Source organism: Seriola aureovittata, chromosome 6 (assembly GCF_021018895.1).
Source record: "Seriola aureovittata isolate HTS-2021-v1 ecotype China chromosome 6, ASM2101889v1, whole genome shotgun sequence".
Taxonomy (NCBI): Eukaryota; Metazoa; Chordata; class Actinopteri; order Carangiformes; family Carangidae; genus Seriola; species Seriola aureovittata.
In genome coordinates this window covers 15,333,111-15,355,355 of record NC_079369.1, presented here as the reverse complement: position 1 = coordinate 15,355,355, position 22,245 = coordinate 15,333,111, and the positions used below count along the sequence as shown (strand labels likewise).

Below are 22,245 nucleotides of genomic sequence, written 5' to 3'. Positions count from 1 at the left end.
AAATATAAAGAAAAGTCATTCAAGAGGCTCAACAATGGGTGCAGCATATTTTTTGAAACAGTAAATTCTGACTTTAAAAGCCTGCAGATTGGTGGTCTTTGGAGTGTAAATTAAATTTCTGTGCTGTATTTAAAAAAAAAGAAAAAAAGGTGCAATGTAGGCCCAGTGCTCTGTTTTGAAATGCCAAGAGGATTAATGGCACTGATAAGTGGGGTTGCTGTATTAAGCTAAGTCCTTTGAGTGTTGCCATTTCTATTTCGTATTTTATCATTTCTGGAACATGGATTTAAAGTATTACAAAGACAAAAAGAGAAAAGGCAGAGAGAGAGAGAGACAGAGAGAGAGAGAGAGAGAGAGAGAGAGAGAGAGAGAGAGAGAAAGAGGAGGGACCATGGCTTATAAGGGAAAGGGTGCAAAGGTTCACATCTATGCCGCTTTGGGTTCGCTGTGCTCGAACTACAGTGAAACAGACGGAGGACAAACATGAACACAGGCAGACACTCACAGACGCACACTGTGATTTTTTCTGCATGAGTGAACGTACATATCGCGAGCTGCAGCGGGGGCAGAGGGCAGATGGTGCCTTTGAGGTGGGAGGTTGAAATGTAGAAAGGTAGATGAGGTGTGTGTGTGAAGTGTGATGGTGTTGGGCGTGTTGACATAAGGCTCTGGCTGAGGTGTCTGGAGCACAGCAGCACGCTAAGGTGAGATACAGTGAAAGGAAAAAAAAAAAATCCTGCGACTTTCATCTGTGCATGATGCGATAGTTATTGAACCAAGAGCCAGATCTTGTCCCTTGAATAAAGGTTTTTTCATTTATTCTGTCTCAGTCATGTAAAAGGTGCTCTTTATGTGACTTCCTGTTCACAAACCAAGGTAATCTTCCACTTAAAAGTCCTTTGTGTTTTGAAAAAATGGAAACACTGTCACACTTGAAGAGGTTAGTGGAAGTTCACAAGCTTCTCCACAAACTACAAATTTCACACAGCATCATCATGAGATCTCCACTTCGCTGCCCTCACCCTCTCAGGGTTTTCTCGTCAGAGAAAATGACTGAAGATGTCTCAAACAACTGTGAGGATTTAAAGATTTTTATGAAGGTGAGTCTGAAAGACTGATTCACAAAAAGGAGCCTTTTATGCAGAATGTGGGATAAATGGGTTGATGTCTCCATCTAGTGTTCAACTTTTCTTTTTTCTTTTTTAATAAGCACTACAGTTTTATCTGGAGAGAAGATCAGTTTTTTCTTGTTATTCTGGGACCAATAAAATTACATTATAATTACAATAATGTGATTCATATCTACATACTCTTTTTTCAAAACAATAGGATCAACAGCCGAAATAATAAAACTAAGAAACAAACCGGCTTTCACTCGTCTCTGTCTTGCAGATGTTGCAGAACAAACTGCAATCTGGATTTTTACATTGATTCACTGAACACACAACTACTGCCTGAAAACTGTAGGGTTGTATATTTAATTTCAACATGCACTTCATGTAGTCTATATAATATTTATTCAGTTCATAAAACAATACATAATAGAAGTTTAGCTGGCAACATTTACATTATTGTTTGCATAAAGACTTTCTTGCATCAGTGTAACATGTTTTAATAAAATGTTTCGGTTTGAGGGAAATAAACATTGATAATAATTAATGAGTGTTCATGAGATGCTCACTTCTAATAAGCCAGTAAATGTCAAGTTATCTGTAATTATTAAAGTTAATAGGCCATCAAAAAAAAAAAAAAAATTAACACCAAGTCTGCAGTGTTTGATGACTTTCTGACTTTCTGCTGCCATGTCCCAGAAGGTAAGTGGTCAAATTGTTGATGGGATCTTCCTGATGAACTAAATAGGTACAGTAGCTGAAAAGACAAAGGAAGTGTCATGCTAGACATGGATGTAAACCAGCACTGATCACTGAGTATTGAGTCAAATATGATGAAATTCCAGTTTAATTGAAAAGTAAGAATTGTTCAAACCTTGATCTGCCCAGGTTTAGAGATACAATCTAGATTACTGTTACACAGGGAACTGATTTAAAAGATAAAAGATACTTAACAAATTGTCCTCCTCATTACCTACTGGTTAAAGATACAAATGCTCATCCACTGAGAAACATTTATTCATTAACTGTCTGAGTATGTCCTTGAATCTATGAACCATTTCCTTTCTACTTCTTTCTTGCCCAGCTCCCAGAGTTTAGTAAGAAGACGAGTCCCGTTTCTGGCTGTAGTCAGGAGATACTTCTTGTTATCTGGGTATTTTTTGACATTGTACCTCCCATAAACCAGAGACTGGCACAACCGACAGAGCACCAGCAGGAAGAGGGAATCCCTTTCATCATCATTGAGCATCATAACGCTCTCCCAGCCCGCTAACACTGCTCCACCTACATCCAAAGGACTGGGGTTCTCCAGCATCAAGTACGCGATTAATATTGCCACTTCAAACACATAGCATCCATTTGTGAGCAGAGAAAAATCCAAGATGCCTGACACCTCATGATGCCCGTTGGCGACAGGTGTGACAATGATGTTCTGGTCATTTAAGTCCCCATGTATTATTCCTGAGTAAGACAAGAGAACACTTTAAATGTACTGTGGGGGAAAACTGTACATCTATTTGAAGTAATTGTACCATTTTAGTAATTTAGTGCAGGGAAGACAAAGTGTGGCCGTTCGTTTCCAAAGATTGTTAGAAAGCTATTGGTAGTAGCCTCACACAAAGTGTCTGTCACTGTAGTAAGTGTAGATTTAACTCAATCCCATTAAAAAAAAAAAGTAATTTATGCACTTAATAGTATAACAGTGAAGGTAGATAAGCACGTTGATACTGGACACTGATTCTGCCAAACCCTGGATTATTTTCAGGGAATATTTTTAACGCTTTCAGATATTCTTTCTTTATATAATATTTGCACATTGCAGCTACTGTGTGGTTGATGTTAGGGATGTGGTTTTGGCAAATAGACTGTGGTTAAGATTAGGCAACTGTAATGTTATTGCACGTTTAACCTGCAATAACATTTTTTTTTGTTTTGGCCACTTGGGGGCAGTAACTATATAATTTTAGGTTGATATGACGTGATGAATTATTAATATGAAAATATTAATTAGCTAATTAGGTGCTCTTCTTATGGAAGGATTGTGGTCATTGAAATTAAGCAAACTACACTTGCAACACAACAACCACGGCCTTCGCACCTTTCCTAAGGCTTCTGTCTCTCTATAAAAGCCACACCGCGTCCTTCATCGTCACCGAGCATTAGCCATAAATCAGAAGTTATGGAATCCTCCAATATAAACTAAAAAAAGCAGAATCATAAACATAGAGTTTCAAACTAAACCATACGCAACACGTAACGAATAAAGGCTTATTATCTGCCTTACCTTTTTGGAAAGAGCTGATTTTGGGCTGCACATGTGATTTAAACTGTTCAATGACTGCTTGGATCACTTCCTGCAGGGGATCTCCATCCATCACTGATAGGTAGCCCTCCATGAGAGGAATGTAGGACAAACTCCAAAGTGAACTGTCTTTTTGTAAGGCATCAAGGTTTGGGGATACAAGCTGAAAAAATTAAAAGCTTATTTTATTCTTTAAACTTTTTGACACCTTACTTCTTGGAAACTTGGTCGACAGACCTCAACAACAAGCTGAAACTCTCCCACACGTTTGACATATTGTGGGGTTAAAGCTGGCTACATGTTAGCAAGACGGTGCTTATTTACACATCCAGAAAAGTAGTTTCTGGACACGTGGCAAAGATCTAGTCTCTCTTTAGTTCTTTTTTGGTCTTCATCAGCTCCATTTTAGCAACCAATAGTATAGTGGATATTTAGTACATGAATACTCAACTGTATTCAGACTTTGACCGTCTGCTGTTTGGTGCTGGGCAGGTGGTGCACAGTGGGGCTTCTAGAGCTTTTTTAGCTGCAGACAGGGTTGAAGAGAGCCAAAACAGTAAAATTGTAAAACCCAAACAAAGAGCTGAAAGATCCCGAAACAGTCTCTAGAGCTGAACTGCAATCAGGTAATAATTCACTACGGGTTCATCACCACTTGGCCATTAACCATTGTGCATATAAAAATATTGATTAGTGCAGCTTTAAATATAACCAGTTTTTTTTTCTATCTGAAAGTGGTTGCTTGCGTACAGGTATGCAGAGAATTATCCCCTGACTGAAGTTCCCCTTAGCTCTCTGGAGCTTTTCTTCTAGCTCATCATTTTGGATTTATAGTCCTCTACTGTACTGTTTCAATCTCACACACTGATAGCGTTGATTTTGTTGAAAATGCTCAAAAAACCCCACTGTTAAACAACAACGGTGAACAGCAACGGTTTGTGGAGAAGAAAGTCATCCCGCATCAACTCTCTGTTCCAAAACTCCTGTTAATAGAATTAGACCTTTAAACGTACCTGTTGCAGTGTCTTATCCATGGATGCAGCCAACTTGCCCAAATTATGGAGATCCCACGTTGTCACTGGCGATTCTGCAATGGTTTTTCCAGGAAGATAGGACAGCAACCTCACACAGTAGGTTTGAGCACCATGTCCACAGTCTAAGAAGTTAGGGTGAATACAAAAACAACCATATGTTCAGTTCAGTAAAGTGTCATAACTGTATAGTCTGGTTAAGATCTTGAAATTATCAAAGGTGAGGGATTTATTACTGTTTGATCACAGAAAAAAAAGCATGGCCTGTGTTTTCTCTTGGATCATTCACACTGGACAAAGCGGGTGGTGCACATTGTTCTAGTTTTCATCAGCATCAAAATGCAATGTTCTTTTTTTTCACCAGAGAAGTGTTAAACATTACAAATACCCTTAAGCCTCCAACAGAGCCTCAGTGTGCCTCCTGTACTACGAAATGCAGCAGCAATCTACATAACTTGTACAGTATTAAGTAGCGCCACAAACATTCTCTAAGTTCAATCTTGGTGAAGACAAAAGTCTGACTTTTGCCCCTCCACTTAGAAAAGTAACAAAACAAAAGGAAATAATACTTGGAATGAATAGAGGGTGATTATGACGGTTGTCTGTTGAAATTATGAACTTGGTTAAATTCAATACAACTTTATTAAGTTGAGGGCCCTTTTTTAGCTTCTCTGTCTAGAAAGCTGATGAATGGAATAGTTTGACATTTTGAGAAATATACTAATTTCGCTCTCGGAAAATCAATACCAGTCTCATCTCTGTCTGCCAAATATATGGCTACAGCCAGTTAGCCTAGCTTAGCAGAAGGGCTGGAAACCGGGGGGGAAACAGCTTTCCTGGCTAAGTCAAAAGATGACAAAATCAACCTTGCTGTATCTTGGCTCCTTAGTCTATACAAAAACCTACCTGTAAAAAACAGAGTTCAGTTATCTTCAGACAGAGGGAAACTAACTGTTCCCCAGCTTTTATTGTTTGTGCTAAGCTAAGCTAACAGACAGCTGGATGTAGCTTCATATTTAACAGGCAGATATAAAAGTGGCATTGTCTTTTCATCTAATGCTCCGTTCTTTCAGACCATCTGACAGTAATGTATCAATTAATGACTTCTATATGTACAGTACATGACAGAAAAGGCTGCATGTGTTTGTTTTGTTGCTTTAATTCAAATGTGTATGCTACAGGCAGTAATTGCACATGGTGACAAGTTTGTTGGTACCGAGACATTTAACTTGTTTTGGGACTGGACTCCGTCTTCTTTGTTCACATTATGACTGAAATGATGTTGCTGTTGAAAGTATGTTATGAAGCTGGACTGCAGAGACATTTTGCTGTTACCTATTTCCTCCATACTCATTAGCTGCCCTGTGGTGGTGTACACGGCGGTCTGAGCTGGAACTCCATGCTGGCGTAGAAAGGACATGGTGAGAGTCTGCACCTCCATCAGGGTGGTGTTCTTACTCTCCACTGAGTTCAGGATCTTCAGGACGTACTTGGTACCTTCCTTGTCCGCCACAAGGAAGTTCTGGTCGCTATAACTTGGCAGGGTGGTGATCTCAGTTACCGTCACTCCATACAGTTGCTGCGTCAGTTCGGTTGCCTGCTGCAGGGTGAGAGTTGGCCTTGGATTGACAGCTGTGGCATTATCTGCGCATAACAGTAGAATCACAACACAGTTTTGCACAAATAAGTATTCTTTCAGAGTGAGACAGTATTTGGATAGTTTCGCCAACTGTGACTTGTGAATCTGCTAAAGTTCACAGCAAAAGAGGCAAAAGGCATTTTTAAGTTTGTCAGTCCCAACGGATTCATGAAAAATGTATAAGGGGTGGAATGAAACTTTGTAGAGGCACATGCAAGTCTGACAGGACCCTTGGTATGTTGTGTAACAAACTCTCTACATTCTCAGAACGGCTCCACCTGACGTCTAACTAAGCATAAACCAGAATAATTGAGACTTGCGTGGTTGTTGAGGACCTTATTTGTTTATTATTCCCTTTCCCAGTCAACAAAATGCAAATGGAACTTTGGATGCTGGTGTAACAGTCGTGCACTTCAGAGACACTGCTGCTATTAATAATAATAGTGTAGTGCTTCATTCATTCAGAAAATATGTTACCTATGAATATAATCCATCCAGCAATTACATCCAGCAATTACTAAAGACATCTAATAGCTAATCATGACTTTTGATATCATTGATACTAAAATGATTTAAATATGTGTTTACATGAATGGGGAACATAAAAATTCCTTCAAATATGTAATTTCTCAGCCTTTGACAACATCTCACTGGACATTAATATTCTCAGCAAGACTCAGACTGCTGATCAGTAACTGTTTAATGTCGACTTCATACAAAAACTGATTGCGAAACAGGGTGCCTCTGTTGAAAACAAATGCACTGCAGCAGAATGCCCGTCAACAATAAAAAGAAATTCTCCTTATGCAGTACTCCAAAGATCAGGTTATAATAGGATAGAACAGTAGCCAGAAGCTCAACGTTAAGTATTACTGATACATAGATACACACATATATATATATATATAAATATATAAATATGTATGTATATATGTTTTCCATTAATTTCACAGAAAACAAGGGCACTTACCCATTATCAGAAAATGAGAAGTAGAGGCTGGAAATGCAGAGTGTGAAAAGAACAAGCTTTTGAACAGATTTACATCTGAGTGTTTGTGGAGAGGCCAGTAAAAACCGGATCTGCAGCCAAGAGCCCCACCAGTCTTTTGAACAAACTTTATTGACCCGACCTGAATAAACACTAAAAACATATAATTTGCTTTCGGGTCTATTTTAAATTGGCAAGGTTTCATGTTTTCATTCTTACTGCCGTAATGCCCCAACACAATGTGGTTCCTTATCATTAACAGAGACCATTGCTATGATTGCAGTGAAGTGGTAAATGCACTGTAACACAGACATTACAAACATTACACATTGTGCTATCATGTCATGTAAACAACTGTTACAGTATGCGTGTTGAATGTCGAATGTAGCCAGATTTAGCAGTGATTTTGGATGTATTATTCTTACTTTGTAAAACACGACACGCACACTGCACGGTATTTACTGAATATGAAGCTGTTAAGGGACTATGCTACTGAGAGCCATGTTTTCTGCTATTTTGCAGTTGCATAGACTTTATATTTTTTTCCACTATTACAATTCAATTCAAAGTTTTTGAAACTTTTTGGCAAACAGCCTGAAGTCAGTTTATTCAAAGACTTACATCCACAGAGTGGAAGAAGTGTAAGTTTAATATTAGCCTGAGGCAACATATCAGGCTTCCTGTCTCCATATCATACATGTGCTGATTACAGGTACTTAATCCAATAAAAAGGTACATAACCTTTTAAATTACTATTAGGAACGCTACCATACTTAGTATTAATACACATTTTAATGAAAATTGTACCCCATCTGGAAGTAGAACCATTAAGGACCACCAGAGGGCAGTATAACACCAGAACTGTACCCAGAACTGTAAAGACAGCCGGATATATTGTACAGTACACAAATACTTTATCTAACACTCTACCACATTTCTTAACAAAATAATGCAAGAGTAAATAGCAGATTAAATTCTCTAAAATGTAAAGCTCAGTGATCTTAAAAATCAGTGAGTTATATCAAATGTCAAGAAAATTCATTTATAATATTCATAAAAAAAAAAAAAAAAGATGTGTGTGTACCTAATCTAATCTGTAATCTGTTTTAACATAGTGTCTGAGCACGCATAATAGTGTAGGAGTTAGAAGTGAAATGTTGTAGAGATTTAATGTGATGAACCTCTCGGCTGTAAGACTCCAGCAAACAAGGAAATGACACAGATTCTTTGTTTTATGCTTTCCAAAAATGTGTTGGCTTCTGAAGCTTGAAGAGATTTCTGTATTTGTTTAGAGTTTTGCAGGATTGCTGAAACCATGGGAGATGGCGAAGTGTGTTGTTTCCTTTGGATAACGCTGGATTAGAGCAATTTGTGCAACCATAGAGAAAAAGCTTTGTTATATGAATCTGTTGGGACATACGTGCCAATGAGAATTAAACAATTTTCACAACTTAAAAGCACAACCCATGAACCAAATGTTATCAGTAGTGTAAAGTTATACTGCAATAACACTCCATGATAGTTACTAAATTGCCAAATATTACTGACTTAACTTCAGATGCAGCAATTAGCAACATCATTTTATAATGGCCAATCTAAATCTCACATATATCCCTACAGTGGCTTTGTTTCTTGCTTTTATCACAGAAATAACAGATGTCAAAATGACACCCAGGAGCCGGTGAGGAAATCACTCTGTTTTTCAGTTGTTGTTTTTTTTCCAGTCTGGTTGAGTGGCCTTTCGGCTCAACTGAATTTCAAAGATGGTTTTACCAAGTAGGTCAAAGATTGTACAAATTAATCATTTACTAAATAACAGATAAAGATAAAAATGTGTGAGTAAGGACACACCTCAGCGCAGGGGTTAAGTTATTTATGAAAGAAACTGTTGTAGAACGGTAAATTTAGAACTGGTCACACGCCAGTGATATACAGCAGTTATACAATATGTTACTGACATAAAGAGGCACAACATGGTCTCACATGTTGTTCTTATGAATATTTAACCAACTGTTTCATGACTGTGCATGCTAGCATGGTGACACAGACCTCACATAACACTGCTTGTTAAATGTAAATTTTTCACCTACAATATACACCAATCAGCCGCAATATTAAAACCTATAGATAGATATATATATATACACACACAAGATAGTTGCAGTTGTCCTTTTCAATTGTTGTCAATTGACAGTCTATCACATGCATATTTCTAGTGCGTAATGTTGCTCTACCTCTACTTCTAAGCCTTTTTCAGTTCACAAGAAATGGACTAAGGTCAAAAACTAATAAGGTAATTGCCATAACTGTTTGTCACCCCCAACACACACATACCTGGTTTAAGTCAACATAATGAAAAAAACTGTAACAGACTCTTAAAGAAATGGTTCTTTTGTTTATTGAGATAAATGGAACGGAATAAAAGTATTACCATTAACATTTGGACAGAGTTAAAGCATCAAACACAGATTTTAAAAAGTTCAGTTAAAAAAGGATTTGACATCAATTCATATTGTAGGACTGCTAATCTGAACCTATGACTTATTGCAATTTATTGACATGTGACCTGAGTGTTTTATCCTTGTTTGGCAAACCAGATGAAACTTAGTTGTCAAGGTTCAAGATCTGTTGCCTATGACATTGTATCTCAGCTCTCCTTGTCCTTCATGCTTCATTACCATTACAAACTTACAGTAAAAAGGGAAGTACTTACAGTCAGGATGCACCATGAACTGATGGATTTTAGTGGCACACAAATAGTGTCAACTAAAGGGACCTATAGATACATGGTGTGCATACATCCCATGAGGATTTCACTTAAGGCACAAGATGTGATGTGAACCTTCCCCTCCACAAACACACATCAGATTGTGTTACTTCATCCAGCTACAGGGAATCAACCCCAGTTTCTTTGTCCTTGTGGACAGCACCTTTAACCACTGCATCATCTGTACACACCATTATAAAAAGGACACACTGATAAACCTGTCAAACCTGTCACAGCCATGCAGTATTTATTTACAGCCACAGCGACTGAAATCCCTCCCTTGTTCACTGATTTACTCCCTATATAATAGACAATAGCTTAATCTATAGTGTTTTTCACTTATTAATCACTGTCATTTAGCTTCATCCCTGGCAGCTGTAGAGTCATTCAACTGTTAATTTTTGTATCTGTAAAATGGCAAGCAAAAATGACAGACAGTAAAAATACTGCACTCTACAGTAGACGGGGAGTGACTCAGGACACAGACATTGCCTTCACCGTTTAGGTTGATGTCCATCCCACTGGTTTGTTACCATTGAGTAGCACCTTGGTAAACAAGCCCAGTGAAGTGTAAAACCCTAACGACTTTAGGCACTTATTAAAGATTATTCAGTTACTTAGATGTACTGACTGGTCAATTATCATTGCCAGAAATAATGACCCTTCCTGATAAATTATTAGGTAATTGTAGAGATGTTTTTTCTTGTATATCTAATCCAGACACATTGCAACATTATCATTTTCACTGAAAACATCATCTATTGTCTATTTTCGGTGATCCTAAAAATTGTTATTCATCTGGGCAAAAACCACAGTGCAATATTCCTATTGTGCGGCTTGTGAATGGCTTCCCTCACATATTCCTCACTTTCTGTCACTGAACTGAGCAGCACTCTGAAACCACACCTTCTCCACCTGCTCCCTTCCAAGCTCAAAGAGTTGATGGAAGATGGAGATTCCCCTCTTTGATGAAATCATCAGATACTCTGCATTTTCCGGATGCAAGGTCACAGAGTAACGAGCTAACACCAAAGACTGGCAGAAGCGGGACAGCACCAGCACATAGAGACATTCTTTCTCCGCCTCTTTGAGCGGAAGGATGCTCTCCCAGCCCGCGAGGACCGGTCCACCCACCTCAATGGGGTTAGGATGCTCCGTCATCATGTACATGATATTGATGGCTAGCTCATGGATGTAGTAGCCACTGTTCATGTCCCCAAAGTCAAGGATGCCGGAAATCCTGTAGCCGTCTCTCTCATCAGGCTGCACAAGCACATTGAGGTCATTGAAGTCGCCATGGTTAATGCCTGGGAAAAGGAATAAATAAAACGATGTTGATGGGAACTGAAATACATTATCACTCACGTATTAAACGACATATCTGGTCTCTGATGACCGCACACAAGCCGCCAATGAGAACCATTTGAACAAAGCTGTGTCAAGGGAGGCACATAGAGGAGAATGAAGGACTATTTGTACGACCAGCACTGGTTTTAAATATATATGAATGTGATGAATAGAGGTGTCAAAAAAGTGCACTCATGCTCACCCTAAACAATTTCACTTTGACAGTGTAATAGTAATAAAAGATCATCTTTCACAGGAAATACAAAAGTATTTAGGAGAAAATCTAATGAGTGGATATCAAACTCACACTTGCGGAAATCGGGGCGTTTCGGGACCACAGAGGTCTTGTACTGATGAATGACGGACTTCACAACCTCCTGAAGAGGATCTCCATCTAATACATAGATGTATGCTTCCAGGAGGGCGAGATTTGACAGACTCCATATGAACTTCTCCCTCTGCAGCAAATTGAGATGAGGGTGTTCCATCTGGAAAGAAAAAAAAAGAAAAGAAAAAAAAAAACAGTAATAACAGTGAGAAGCAGAAGGATGAAAAAAAAAAAAGAAAAAAAAAGTACAAGACATAAGTCAGTTGTCAGTTGTGAACTGAAACCAAAACATATGTCCATAAATTAAGTTATGTGTAATAAAGTGGAATGATACAGGGAATAAATATTGAACACGCTTATGAAATTTATTTAATACTTAGTAGAAAAGCCTTTGTTGGTAATGACAGCTGCTGTATGGAGAAACTAGTCACATGCATTGCTCAGGTGTGATTTTGGCCCATTCTTCCACACAAACTGTCTTCAAATCTTGAAAGTTCTGGGGGCGTCTTCTATGAACTCTGATCTTCAGTTCTTTCCATAGATTTTCAATTGGCTTCAAGTCGAGTGATTGACTGGGCCATTGTAGCAGCTTTATTTTCTTTCTCTGAAACCAATTGAGAGTTTCCTTGGCTGTGTGTTTGGGATCATTGTCTTGCTGAAATGTCCACCTTCGTTTCATCTTCAGTATCCTGGTAGATGGCAGCAGATTCTTATCAAGAATGTCTAGGTACATTTCTCCATTCATCCTCCCTTCAATTATGTGAAGTCTTCCAGTACCATATGCTGAAAAACAGCCCCACAACATGATGTTCCCACCTCCAAACTTCACTGTTGGTATTGTGTTTTTGGGGTGATGTATAGTGCCATTTCTCCTCCAAACATGGTGTGTGCTATGACATCCAAAGAGTTCAATTTTGGTCTCATCTGAGCAGACTATATTCTTCCAGTATTTCATAGGCTTGTCCAAATGTTGTGCAGCAAACTTTAAACGAGCTTCAACATGCTTTTTTTTCAACAATGGGGTCTTGCGCGGTGAGCGTGCATAGAGGCCATGGCGCATGGTGCATTACTTATTGTTTTCTTTGAAACAACTGTACCTGCTAATTCCAGGTTTTTCTGAAGCTCTCTGCGAGTGTTCCTTGGCTCTTGGACAACTCTTCTGATTATTCTTTTGACTCCTCTGTCAGAAATCTTGCGAGGAGCACCTGGTCGCGGCTGGTTTATGGTGAAATGATGTTCTTTCCACTTCCAGAAAATGGCCCCAACGGTGCTCACTGGAACATTCAGAAGTATAGAAATATGTCTGGAACCAATGCCATCAGTATGTTTTGCAACAATAAGGTTGCAAAGGTCTTGAGAGAGCTCTTTGCTTTTACCCATTATGAGATGCCCATTGTGTGACACCTTGTTAATGAGAAACCTTTTTATAGGCCATCAATTAGGACTAAACCAGCTGATATTAATTTGCACTGATAGGGGGCAGGATTGTTTTCTAAATACTGAGAGATTTCAGCTGGTTTCTTGGCTTTCCATGCCTTTTTGAACCTCCCTTTCTTCATGTGTTCAATACTTATTCCCTGTGTCATTTCACTTTATTACACCTAACTTAATTTATGGACATATATGTTTAGATTTCTTTGTATGTGTGGATTACATGGGTTGTTACCGACATCTGGTGACAATTTCATCTCAATAGCCCCATCAGAAATGTATTTACTAAGAAAAATTAGTTCAATACTTATTTTCCCCGCTGTATCTTACCTTATCTGAATTAGATACTGAAATAGTGAACATATGAAACTTTAGTGGCTAAATGAACTGATTTAGTATTAATACATAACAAAGTAAATGATCTCACAGTTTTGGAGTGGTATCATGTTTATACCTCTTGCAGGATTTTGTCCATTCTGGCTGCTGTCTTCCCAGTTTCATACAGTAACTGTGGTGTTAAAGGAACCTTGGAAATAGTAGTTCCAGGCAAATAAGTCAACAGCCGCACCAGGTACTTCTGACAGCCATAGCCACAATCTGCCAAAGGCAAATTCATGGATTAGTATTACAGCAATTTCCCTCACCCCTCATAAAGTATGACCTGTATGTTGTGGCCTTGCTAACAGGAACACTCATCATCACTTGGGTGTGTGTGAGTGAGTATTAATATTAAAGTGAAATACTTTCTTGGCTTGAGGCAGGATGTGTACCTCCTCCAATAGTTAAGTAGCTCACCACTTATCTTTATGAGCTCTCTGAAACAGCATCTACACCGGGGGCCAATTCCAACTACTCAGCATGTTCACAATGCTCACAGACAAACATAATGATGTTGGACAATGTACAATATCCTATAGATATGTTTCTATCAAATGTCAAACAAGCTACATGTTGTAAATTGAAGATGCCGTTTACATTTACAACGTACATGAATAAATGCTCGTGCGGCAGGTGGTAAAAGAACAGGTAAAAATACTAATTTTCCTCTCAGTGATCAATAAATATCATCACAGTATCGTATGGGAGTGTGGAAATAATACATTAAATAAAAAGCAAACAGCAGTACTTTAATTTCCAAATATTACTTATAACACAGTGCATAATACAAAATAATTGGAATGGTAAATGGACTGCACTCTTTTCTAGTCTCGTCATCCACTCAAAGTGCTTTACACTATAAGCCACATTCACCCATTCACTCACACAGCACTTTACCTATACATTCAGCGTTTTTTTATCACACATACAAGACATCAGTGTTCAGTATCTTGCCCAAGGACAGACACTTCAACCAGCGGACTGATTGGGGGAGCTGGGAATCGAATCATTGACCTTCTGATGAGTGGACGACCCAATCTACCGCCTGAGCCACAGCCGCGACAACAATGCACCAACTCCCTCACAGTAACCCTAACCCTGCCATAAATTAATATGATTATGTAATGACAGTAATGCTGTACAGTTAAGCAGTAAAAAAAAAAAACATTTATAGCCCATGGTATAACTAACTCTGGAGTTTTATGCGGCACACAAAAGATCATTCTGCCTATTTCTTTATTGACATCTAGACGACAGTTTACAATTTAATTAATTAAATTGTATGTCATTAAATTTCATCTTCATACATTTCCACAGGAGAGCAATAGCTTTGCAATTAATTGATATGATTGTATAAACAATAATGGCCACAGTCAAAATAATCTGGATGTAAGAGAGACGTCTGAATATTTAGCTACAAAGCTCATGTGTATTTCATAAAGTCCTCCACTCAAAACCTCCAGCTGTTTCAGCTGACAAGTGTTTTCATGCATCCTGGATTGTTCTTATTTCTGGGGTAACTCCCATACATTTAAAAGGTTTCTTGCAATGCAAACTGCATGTTATTTTATGGGGGATTCATAAGTTAATGCTGACCGTGAAACTGCTCTGAAGCGATTTGTAATCAATCAAGACATAATGAATTGAATGTACAGCTGGCTGACAAATACTGACTGTGAGGCTGCTGTGGAAGATGCTCTAACTACCTATGTGAATGCAATTTTAAGAAATACAGTAGCATACGACGTCTTCTATGAGGACATTTCTCTTTGTGTTTGATGACATTATTTATCAAGCCTGGATGGTGTGACTTGTCCCATACCTATTTCTTCCAGACTCATGAGCTGTCCTGAGGCGGTGGGCAGGGCTGTCTGTGCAGGAAGACCATTCTGGTGCAGGAAAGACATGGCATACGTCTGCACCTCAACCAGGTTAGGGTTCTTACTGTCCTCTGAGTTCATGATCTTCAGGACGTACTCGCCACCCTCCACAGGCGCCATGTAGAAGTTCTGGTCATCGTAGCTGGGCAAAGAGCGAATTTCTGATGGCGTCAGCTTGAACAGCCTCTTTACCATCTCAGACACCTGAGATTGACTGAAGTTGGGCTTGGCATGCTTCGCTGCCATCAGTGCTGGATGAAAATATGTTAAAAAAGGAAAGAAAAAAGTTTTTTTTAACACATAAATAGCACACATTCGTTAAGTCTAGCTTCTCCATTGTGAGAACTTGCAGCTTTTCTGTCTCGTATCATTAAAAACTAAATCCCTTTTGTTTTACTTGCTCGTTTCATTAGCTGTTTTTTCTTCTTCTCTTAAATAAATACATCTTGAACTATGGGAACTTGTGATGGGAATCACAGAATCTGCACAGACATACCCACTACACACAAACGCACAGTGACAGTGTTATGGTTAAATATATCAAGGGAGACACTCTGAGGCTAAATAAATAGCAAGTTTCCTGATGTATACGCTGCTCCGCGTCAGTAACAGCTAGGAAAGTGCCGTCAGCTCTTATTTAATTCCAGCATGAAACAGCAGCTACATGAGGAAATATTCATCATTAATGGGCACATCTTTGTGGACCTACCTCAGGCTCAGGCTTTGAGAAAGCACCAGGGGAATGATAGGAAGGTAACACGCTACGCTGCGTGTCCACCGGAGACACTAGTGGAGGACCTTCTTCTTCTTCTTCTTCTGATGAATTCGGGGCAGGCGTTAGGCTGCACTGAAAGGCGTAATGCTGCCCTCCACTGGCAACAATTCACTTATCCTGTATTTTTGAATGGAGAAATTTTAAGACTGCTCTACCGATAAAATTGGGATTCTTTTCAAATGAAAAAAAACGATTTGAAAGACAAAAATTTAAGACCCAGATGTGACAACTCCCTGAAACTGTTGCCTTTCACTTATGTGTATGTTACATGAGAATACAACATGCTGGGCTGTTTCCAAATTTCCATACTGAGCTAGACCGCCTGGATGTTTGCCTACGACTTTCAAATAGCTGGCTACAGACCACAATGAAGAATGTCCCAGTCTCAGCCCAGTTAGTGTAATGAGAAAAAACTGTTTTCCTCCATTTCATGTAACGTTTTCTTCTAATGGGACTGGATGTTCTCTTTTAATGTATGAACAAACCGTATGAACTGATCTCCGCAAATAAATATACACTTAATGATTAAGCAAGATAAACATACTTTGTATTTGTACCCTGGATAAATTTGAACTGTCTGCTTAAACGTGTTTTTGATAGTCACTGTATAAAAGAGCTAAGTTAGAGATTGGTGGGTGTCCAGACTCTTGATACCGTTGTGGTGGAGAGAGACTGCACCCTATTTGGCCAAATAGTAATGTGTTGATCTTTGCCTCTGCTTATGATCATTGTGTTGATTACTGGTTGTTCATTCTAATTTGACATATTGTTCAGTAATAAATCTTTGAATCTCGACAGACTCATTGTTGTCTGCTTTCCTCACCTTAGAGCAAAATTGCCTCTACAGTTAGAACACCGTCCCTCCCTCCAGAGTTTATCTTGAGCCTCTTTCTTTAACAGATGGCTGCAGAGAGAAATAAAGCTGACCCCTCTGCTCTTCTTTCCACTCTCTTCTCCAAGCTCTTATTGGTCTTTGCAAATGCTAAAGTGTTCACATTTTCACAACAGAACCTTCAGATCAACAGTTTCGCTTAACAGAAATTTTTTTGCCATTTTGTCAAAAACGAATCCATAAAAAGCCGAGGTTACATGACAATCATGATCCTCAACAAGCGGCACAAAGTCTCGTGGAATAGGTCTGGGCAGGCCCCCGGGATGTCCCATCTCTCAAAACCAACAAGGCAGCCACAGAATAAACAAAAAAAAACAAACAGGCAAATTGATGCGTGATGAAGATATGCAGATGCTCTGCTGGATCTGCAGATTAATCACATCCCTAGCACAGTCTTCCCAGAGGCCGAGTCCTTCGATCCATTGGTAAAAATCTACATATGCTCCCTCTGAAATTTATTTAAATATTTATAAACATGACTACATGGAAGATTTCTATTACACACCTGAACAAGCAAAGCTAAATGTAGAGGTTGAGGGAGAAACCAGAAAGGAAGAGGGGACCAGGCAGACCCAATCACATTGTCTTGTTCAAGGCCAGTGTTTATGTTTTTTATGAGGTGAAAGAAATTTGACTTTCTCTTATTACCTAAAAATTCCCAGTGATCCTCCAGAAGACATTTTGCTGCATAGCTGCATTAAGGCTACTTAACTTAAACCAATGGTGGAGCTCCAGTTTGTTTCTCCTGATTCTCAAAGCTTATTCCCCCATTTGCACAAGTAAGACTTGAATAGGCCTCATTCTAAAAGCTCCACATCAAATTCTCAGGGCCTTTGTCTGGACCTGATCCAGTTTACTAAGAATAGATGTAGCAGCTGACCCAAACACAACACACGCATAGTCGAAACTAGATCTGATCATAGCTCGATAAATCATGAGCAAAGTGTCTCTCTCAGCCCCCCTGACAATTTCCACTTCCAGCTAAACTATAAAGAATATTATTTACTCTCTCACACTCACGCACATATGAGTTTTTCATTTTAGCTTTTCATTCATCCACACACACAGAAATTTAATGACCTCCACTCTAAGTGACACTCACACATGGAAAGATTTGAAGCAGGCATTTTCTGAGGCCAAAGATCATAGGTTTACTTACAGAAGTGGAAATCTTAAATCCCCACTGATCAGCCCACTGAACAACCTGCTCTAAGGCCTTTTGAGTTTGAGAGAACAAATGACCAATATTTTTCCTTACGGTGCTATCATCTGCAAAGAAAGACCTGCCAACCTTAGTGAACTTTTTGAAAGATGCCATTTATCTTTTTTGAAAGATACCCAAATTCTCACCTGAATAGATCTATGATTCATCCAATAAAAATTCTGCCATTTACACCTGCATTATATATAAGAGCACCCCCTCTCCATATGGACTCATACGCTTTTTCAATATCCAAGAATACCCCAGATACAGCTTTGTAGTTGACAATAGCTTTCTTAATATCCAGGTCTAAAATTGCAATAGAATACTTAATACATTTTTATAGGATATGGATGTATAAAAACAAGAGGGATGTAGGGGAAACTAACATTTGGTTGTTTTAAATGCACATGCTCTTTCTTTTTTTCAAAAATGATTTGCTCATCATTTTAGTGAGAACAGTAATTGATGACAGAAATCCCCAATTTTAAGACAGAATACAGATATTTGCATCTCATACTGGCCTGTTAAGGCAGATCTTTTTTTCATCTAAAGAGCAAATTAACTAGACATGAGTAACTACAACATTCGGCTCCAATCACCTGAGTTTGCGCAGACAGACGAGCTGAACTTACATTTCCACTTATAAAGCCTCTATATTTCCTCCAGCAGTGTCAGGAGATGAGTTGTGTTTTCGTGTCTGTCCTTGAGTTGCAGATCTCAGGTTGAATTGACTATTCTGGCATTTGCTCACGATCCTGTTCTCAACCGCAGATAATACAAGCCTCAGTGTTTTCCCTGCAGGTCAGACAGACTTCTTTGTGGATTTGCTCACATTACACTCATTTCACTGCTAAAATTAAAGTATTGCTTTGTGGAGCTTTGATTATCGACCAAGTACTTTGTCAAGGTTAGGGAACGATTTTTGTCATGCCCTCTGCCCCTGCTCCCTAGTTGTGTGTTCAAGTCTGATTACAGATGGGAGACTGCTGTGCTGGAGTCGGGGCCTCTCAGCTGCTGCTCATCTGGTCATCAATCCACACTACATAAGATCTTTGGCCACAGTCAGTCAGCGCTGGATTATAGACACTGCTACCTGTTAGTGATGTCGACAGCGCTCATCTTTGTCAGTACTCTAGCTTGTAGTCCTAGCCCTGATAAACCTAACCTGTTCTCTTTTCTGCACTCCAGCTACACCCTCCGCCCTGACTCCAGCCTGCATCTCCAGCCAGAGCTCATTCTCCGCCAGCCTGCCCATCTGCCTTCATCTGCCAGCACCAGCCTCCCTACCATACCATCCCACAATAAACACTCTTGTTACCTGACCTCTGCCTCCGCCTCCTTCCCTGCTCCTGAGTCCATTTACCCGGCCTTGACAGATTTTTATGATTAAAGGAAAACCGACTCGACTTTTTTGCTTTGGCACTGAATGCTGACATACTGTAGTACTGTAGCTCATTGTAACAGTCTCATAAGAGGTCAGTTCAATAGACAGATGGCCACTGAAAGCTTAACACCCACTTAGCACGTTCATGTGAACATGTTCACATATGGTCAGCAGCAAATAACACTATGGATATATATATTTATATCATGATATGCACACTACATATATTGTTTGTGTGTTTGTCTGTGTGTGGGAGTGTGCATCTTGTTGAGCTGAATGGGGATGTTTTTCAACATGGGCAGATGTGTGCATCTGTCTGGGAGCATGTGTGTGCATTAATGCTGAGCAACATTTCAGCAATCTACATTTTCTTATCACAGCTCCCACACTGTGCCGACTGCCTGTGCAGCTGGATCCTGAGGTTCAGTTGCCACAAAGGCGTCTGCAGTCATCCTGTACCACCTATCACAAAGCGTTTCCCCCAACACCAACAGCTGGTCACCCAGTACTGAAGCTGCTTTTGTCACTGTGTGAGCCAGCTATAATATCTTCAGTTTATCCTTCTTCATTCCTCTTTACCCAACTGAGCGCACTACATTGACATTTATATTCCCTTTTTAAAGATTTCATGGATTACAGCCTCGACAGAGCTTTTTCTGGCTGTTTTTATGAAATGAATGGTCTTCAGACACAAAACCTAAGGAGCATAGCTACCATAAAAGTAGTCTTTTATAGACACCAGGTAACACTATGAAATTGCAAAAAAAATTTAATTGAATTACAAACAGAAATGTAATAGCCTTAAAATACAGTATGTTTGACAAAAATAAATAAATAGATAAATATATGAGAATAAAATAACTTTTTTTTCCACTCTCCATAGATCTTTTACTTAGATATCGATTGGATATGGTACTATGATTGTTATACTTTAGGACAGAGGAGCTTCACAGCAGATAGCTCATTCTCACATAATGTAAGTGCAGAATATCAGTTCAGATCATGGTGGATCGCCTGTGGAAAAACATGTGTGAGTGGTTTTCCTGACAGTAATAGTTTCCCTAAATCAGTTCTACAAAACTAGTATCTTGCCTTTGCATTCAGCTGTTAGCTGCTGTTGTAGCTGCAGGCTGAAAAAAAATAATTACCATTCATAATTGTTTATTTCTTTTTTAGCCGTCAAAAGCCAGGAGCGGATTTCAGCCAAGTGGATTTCAAGGTATCAAATCAATTCAAATTAGCGAACAAGAGCTAAATGTGAGGTTCACTTAAAAATGACTTTACAGTCAAACACAGCTGGTTTCTAGAGACCAGTATGCATGTGATAAATTTCACTTACTGTGTCTCTAAAAGAAAGAAAAAACAGTCAACATTGGCTTCAATATGACACTGGACATTATCAACAAATTATATGTGTCTAACTACTGTGTGCTTTATCTATTTAGTTTCAACAATGCGGGATCAGTATTGGTGGACAATAGAAAAAAAAATGAATGACAATATAAAGTACCGTGTCACAATGATGCACTGATGGAAATACAGAGAAGCCATAACACAATCTAGGGTATTTTTTTCAGAAGCAGGAGGTATTTTTGAAGACTGAAGATTTTCAATATGGAGCCACTCACAATATTTTCCTTCAGCTTGGCTCATAACTGATGTTAAGCTCAAGAATCAGTTGCCATTATTGCTCCACAAACTTCATAAACCATAGTCCTCTCGTCTGCCCAAACACATTTCACTTGCCAATGGAGCAAAGATGAACGGGATTGCATTGCATAATCTCAGTGGGATCAATTAAAGGTTAGACTCTTTGCCCACAAGAGAGATTCAACAGAAGCCTTCACTGGTCTCTCATTTAGGTTTGATTTCCCACTTTGTGTGCTGCGGAGAGCAACATAAAGGAAGTTAAGAGAACCCCATTAGAACATATAATTCAACAGGAGTCATCGCTTTGCTTGAGAGAAAACACCAAGTGCGAGTTACAAAAGCATCCTGGAAGTTTCGGTGCAGGTTCTTAGTCATACACTGATTTTCAGCCCAACTGTGATACTGTCAAAATGAGTCCAAGCTGTGTCTATGTTGATTGGTCAATAGGTCACCGTTCGCAAACAGTGATGTTTGCTGTGAATAACCACCTGGCTGTGATTCAGTGTTGTTGCACAAATGTCTCGTAGAGACAGACTGTTGAGAGAGAAACACACATTCAAACATGAAGGTTATGAGACAATAAAAGGCACAGAGTGAAGAGACACAGTGTACCGTATGTTGACAGGAGCACAAACAGTGAAACAATTACTCATCAGTCTCATGAATGTATCTCCAAACTTTCACAGGTAAACTCTCTGTTCTTGAAGTTGACATCACAGATTCAAAGTCCCATATAATTAGCAGCCAGGAAGTAAAGTATTTTCAGTCTTGCAAACATCACTAGACATACTAGTGTCACATGAAAAAATCCAATTAAAGAAAACTTCTTTAATACAATTTCATTTCAAATGGACACTTCATGTGAATGCCAGGCACACAGGCAGTGACAGGCTGCCATGAAATCATACATTTTTAACATTAATAGCTTCAAGCTGCACTATTCAAAATATTCAGAGAAAATATCCAGCTGTCATAAAATTTCTGTAGAACACATACCCAGCACCAGATGGACACACTTAGCGATAATATGTCACTGTTGTGTTTACAACTTCTAACAGAGCCTTCAAGTGAACAAATTTAGAGAAAGGAAAATTGTTGTGAAATGCTGCTGTACACAACAGGGCCTCTGAGGGGGGA

General features: G+C 39.0%; 2 protein-coding genes across 3 annotated transcripts in view; both read right to left on the bottom strand.

The window, feature by feature from the left end:
* Window positions 1-1,635: 1,635 nt before the first annotated feature.
* The window catches only part of LOC130170441 (hydroxylysine kinase-like), a 57,900-nt gene continuing 37,290 nt past the window's right edge, over window positions 1,636-22,245 (bottom strand). Inside the window, exons 1-5 of one of the 2 annotated variants that reach the window (XM_056377711.1) lie at window positions 7,055-7,283; window positions 5,781-6,089; window positions 4,428-4,570; window positions 3,397-3,577; window positions 1,636-2,573 (exon numbers count right to left, since the gene is read on the bottom strand). In XM_056377711.1, coding sequence (XP_056233686.1) covers window positions 2,134-2,573; window positions 3,397-3,577; window positions 4,428-4,570; window positions 5,781-6,089; window positions 7,055-7,277 — 1,296 coding nt within the window. In that variant the 5' untranslated portion in view covers window positions 7,278-7,283 and the 3' untranslated portion in view covers window positions 1,636-2,133. Of the gene's footprint in view, window positions 2,574-3,396; window positions 3,578-4,427; window positions 4,571-5,780; window positions 6,090-7,054; window positions 7,284-22,245 lie in introns of those variants that run through there. The other variant, XM_056377713.1, reaches the window with a different exon arrangement.
* hykk.2 (hydroxylysine kinase, tandem duplicate 2) lies at window positions 9,448-16,093 on the bottom strand. Its single transcript, XM_056377715.1, has 5 exons — window positions 15,913-16,093; window positions 15,146-15,454; window positions 13,400-13,542; window positions 11,494-11,674; window positions 9,448-11,146 (listed from the first exon to the last, which is right to left on the bottom strand). The coding sequence occupies exons 2-5, from the start codon at window positions 15,447-15,449 to the stop codon at window positions 10,704-10,706; spliced, it is 1,071 nt and encodes a 356-aa protein (XP_056233690.1). The 5' UTR covers window positions 15,450-15,454; window positions 15,913-16,093; the 3' UTR covers window positions 9,448-10,703.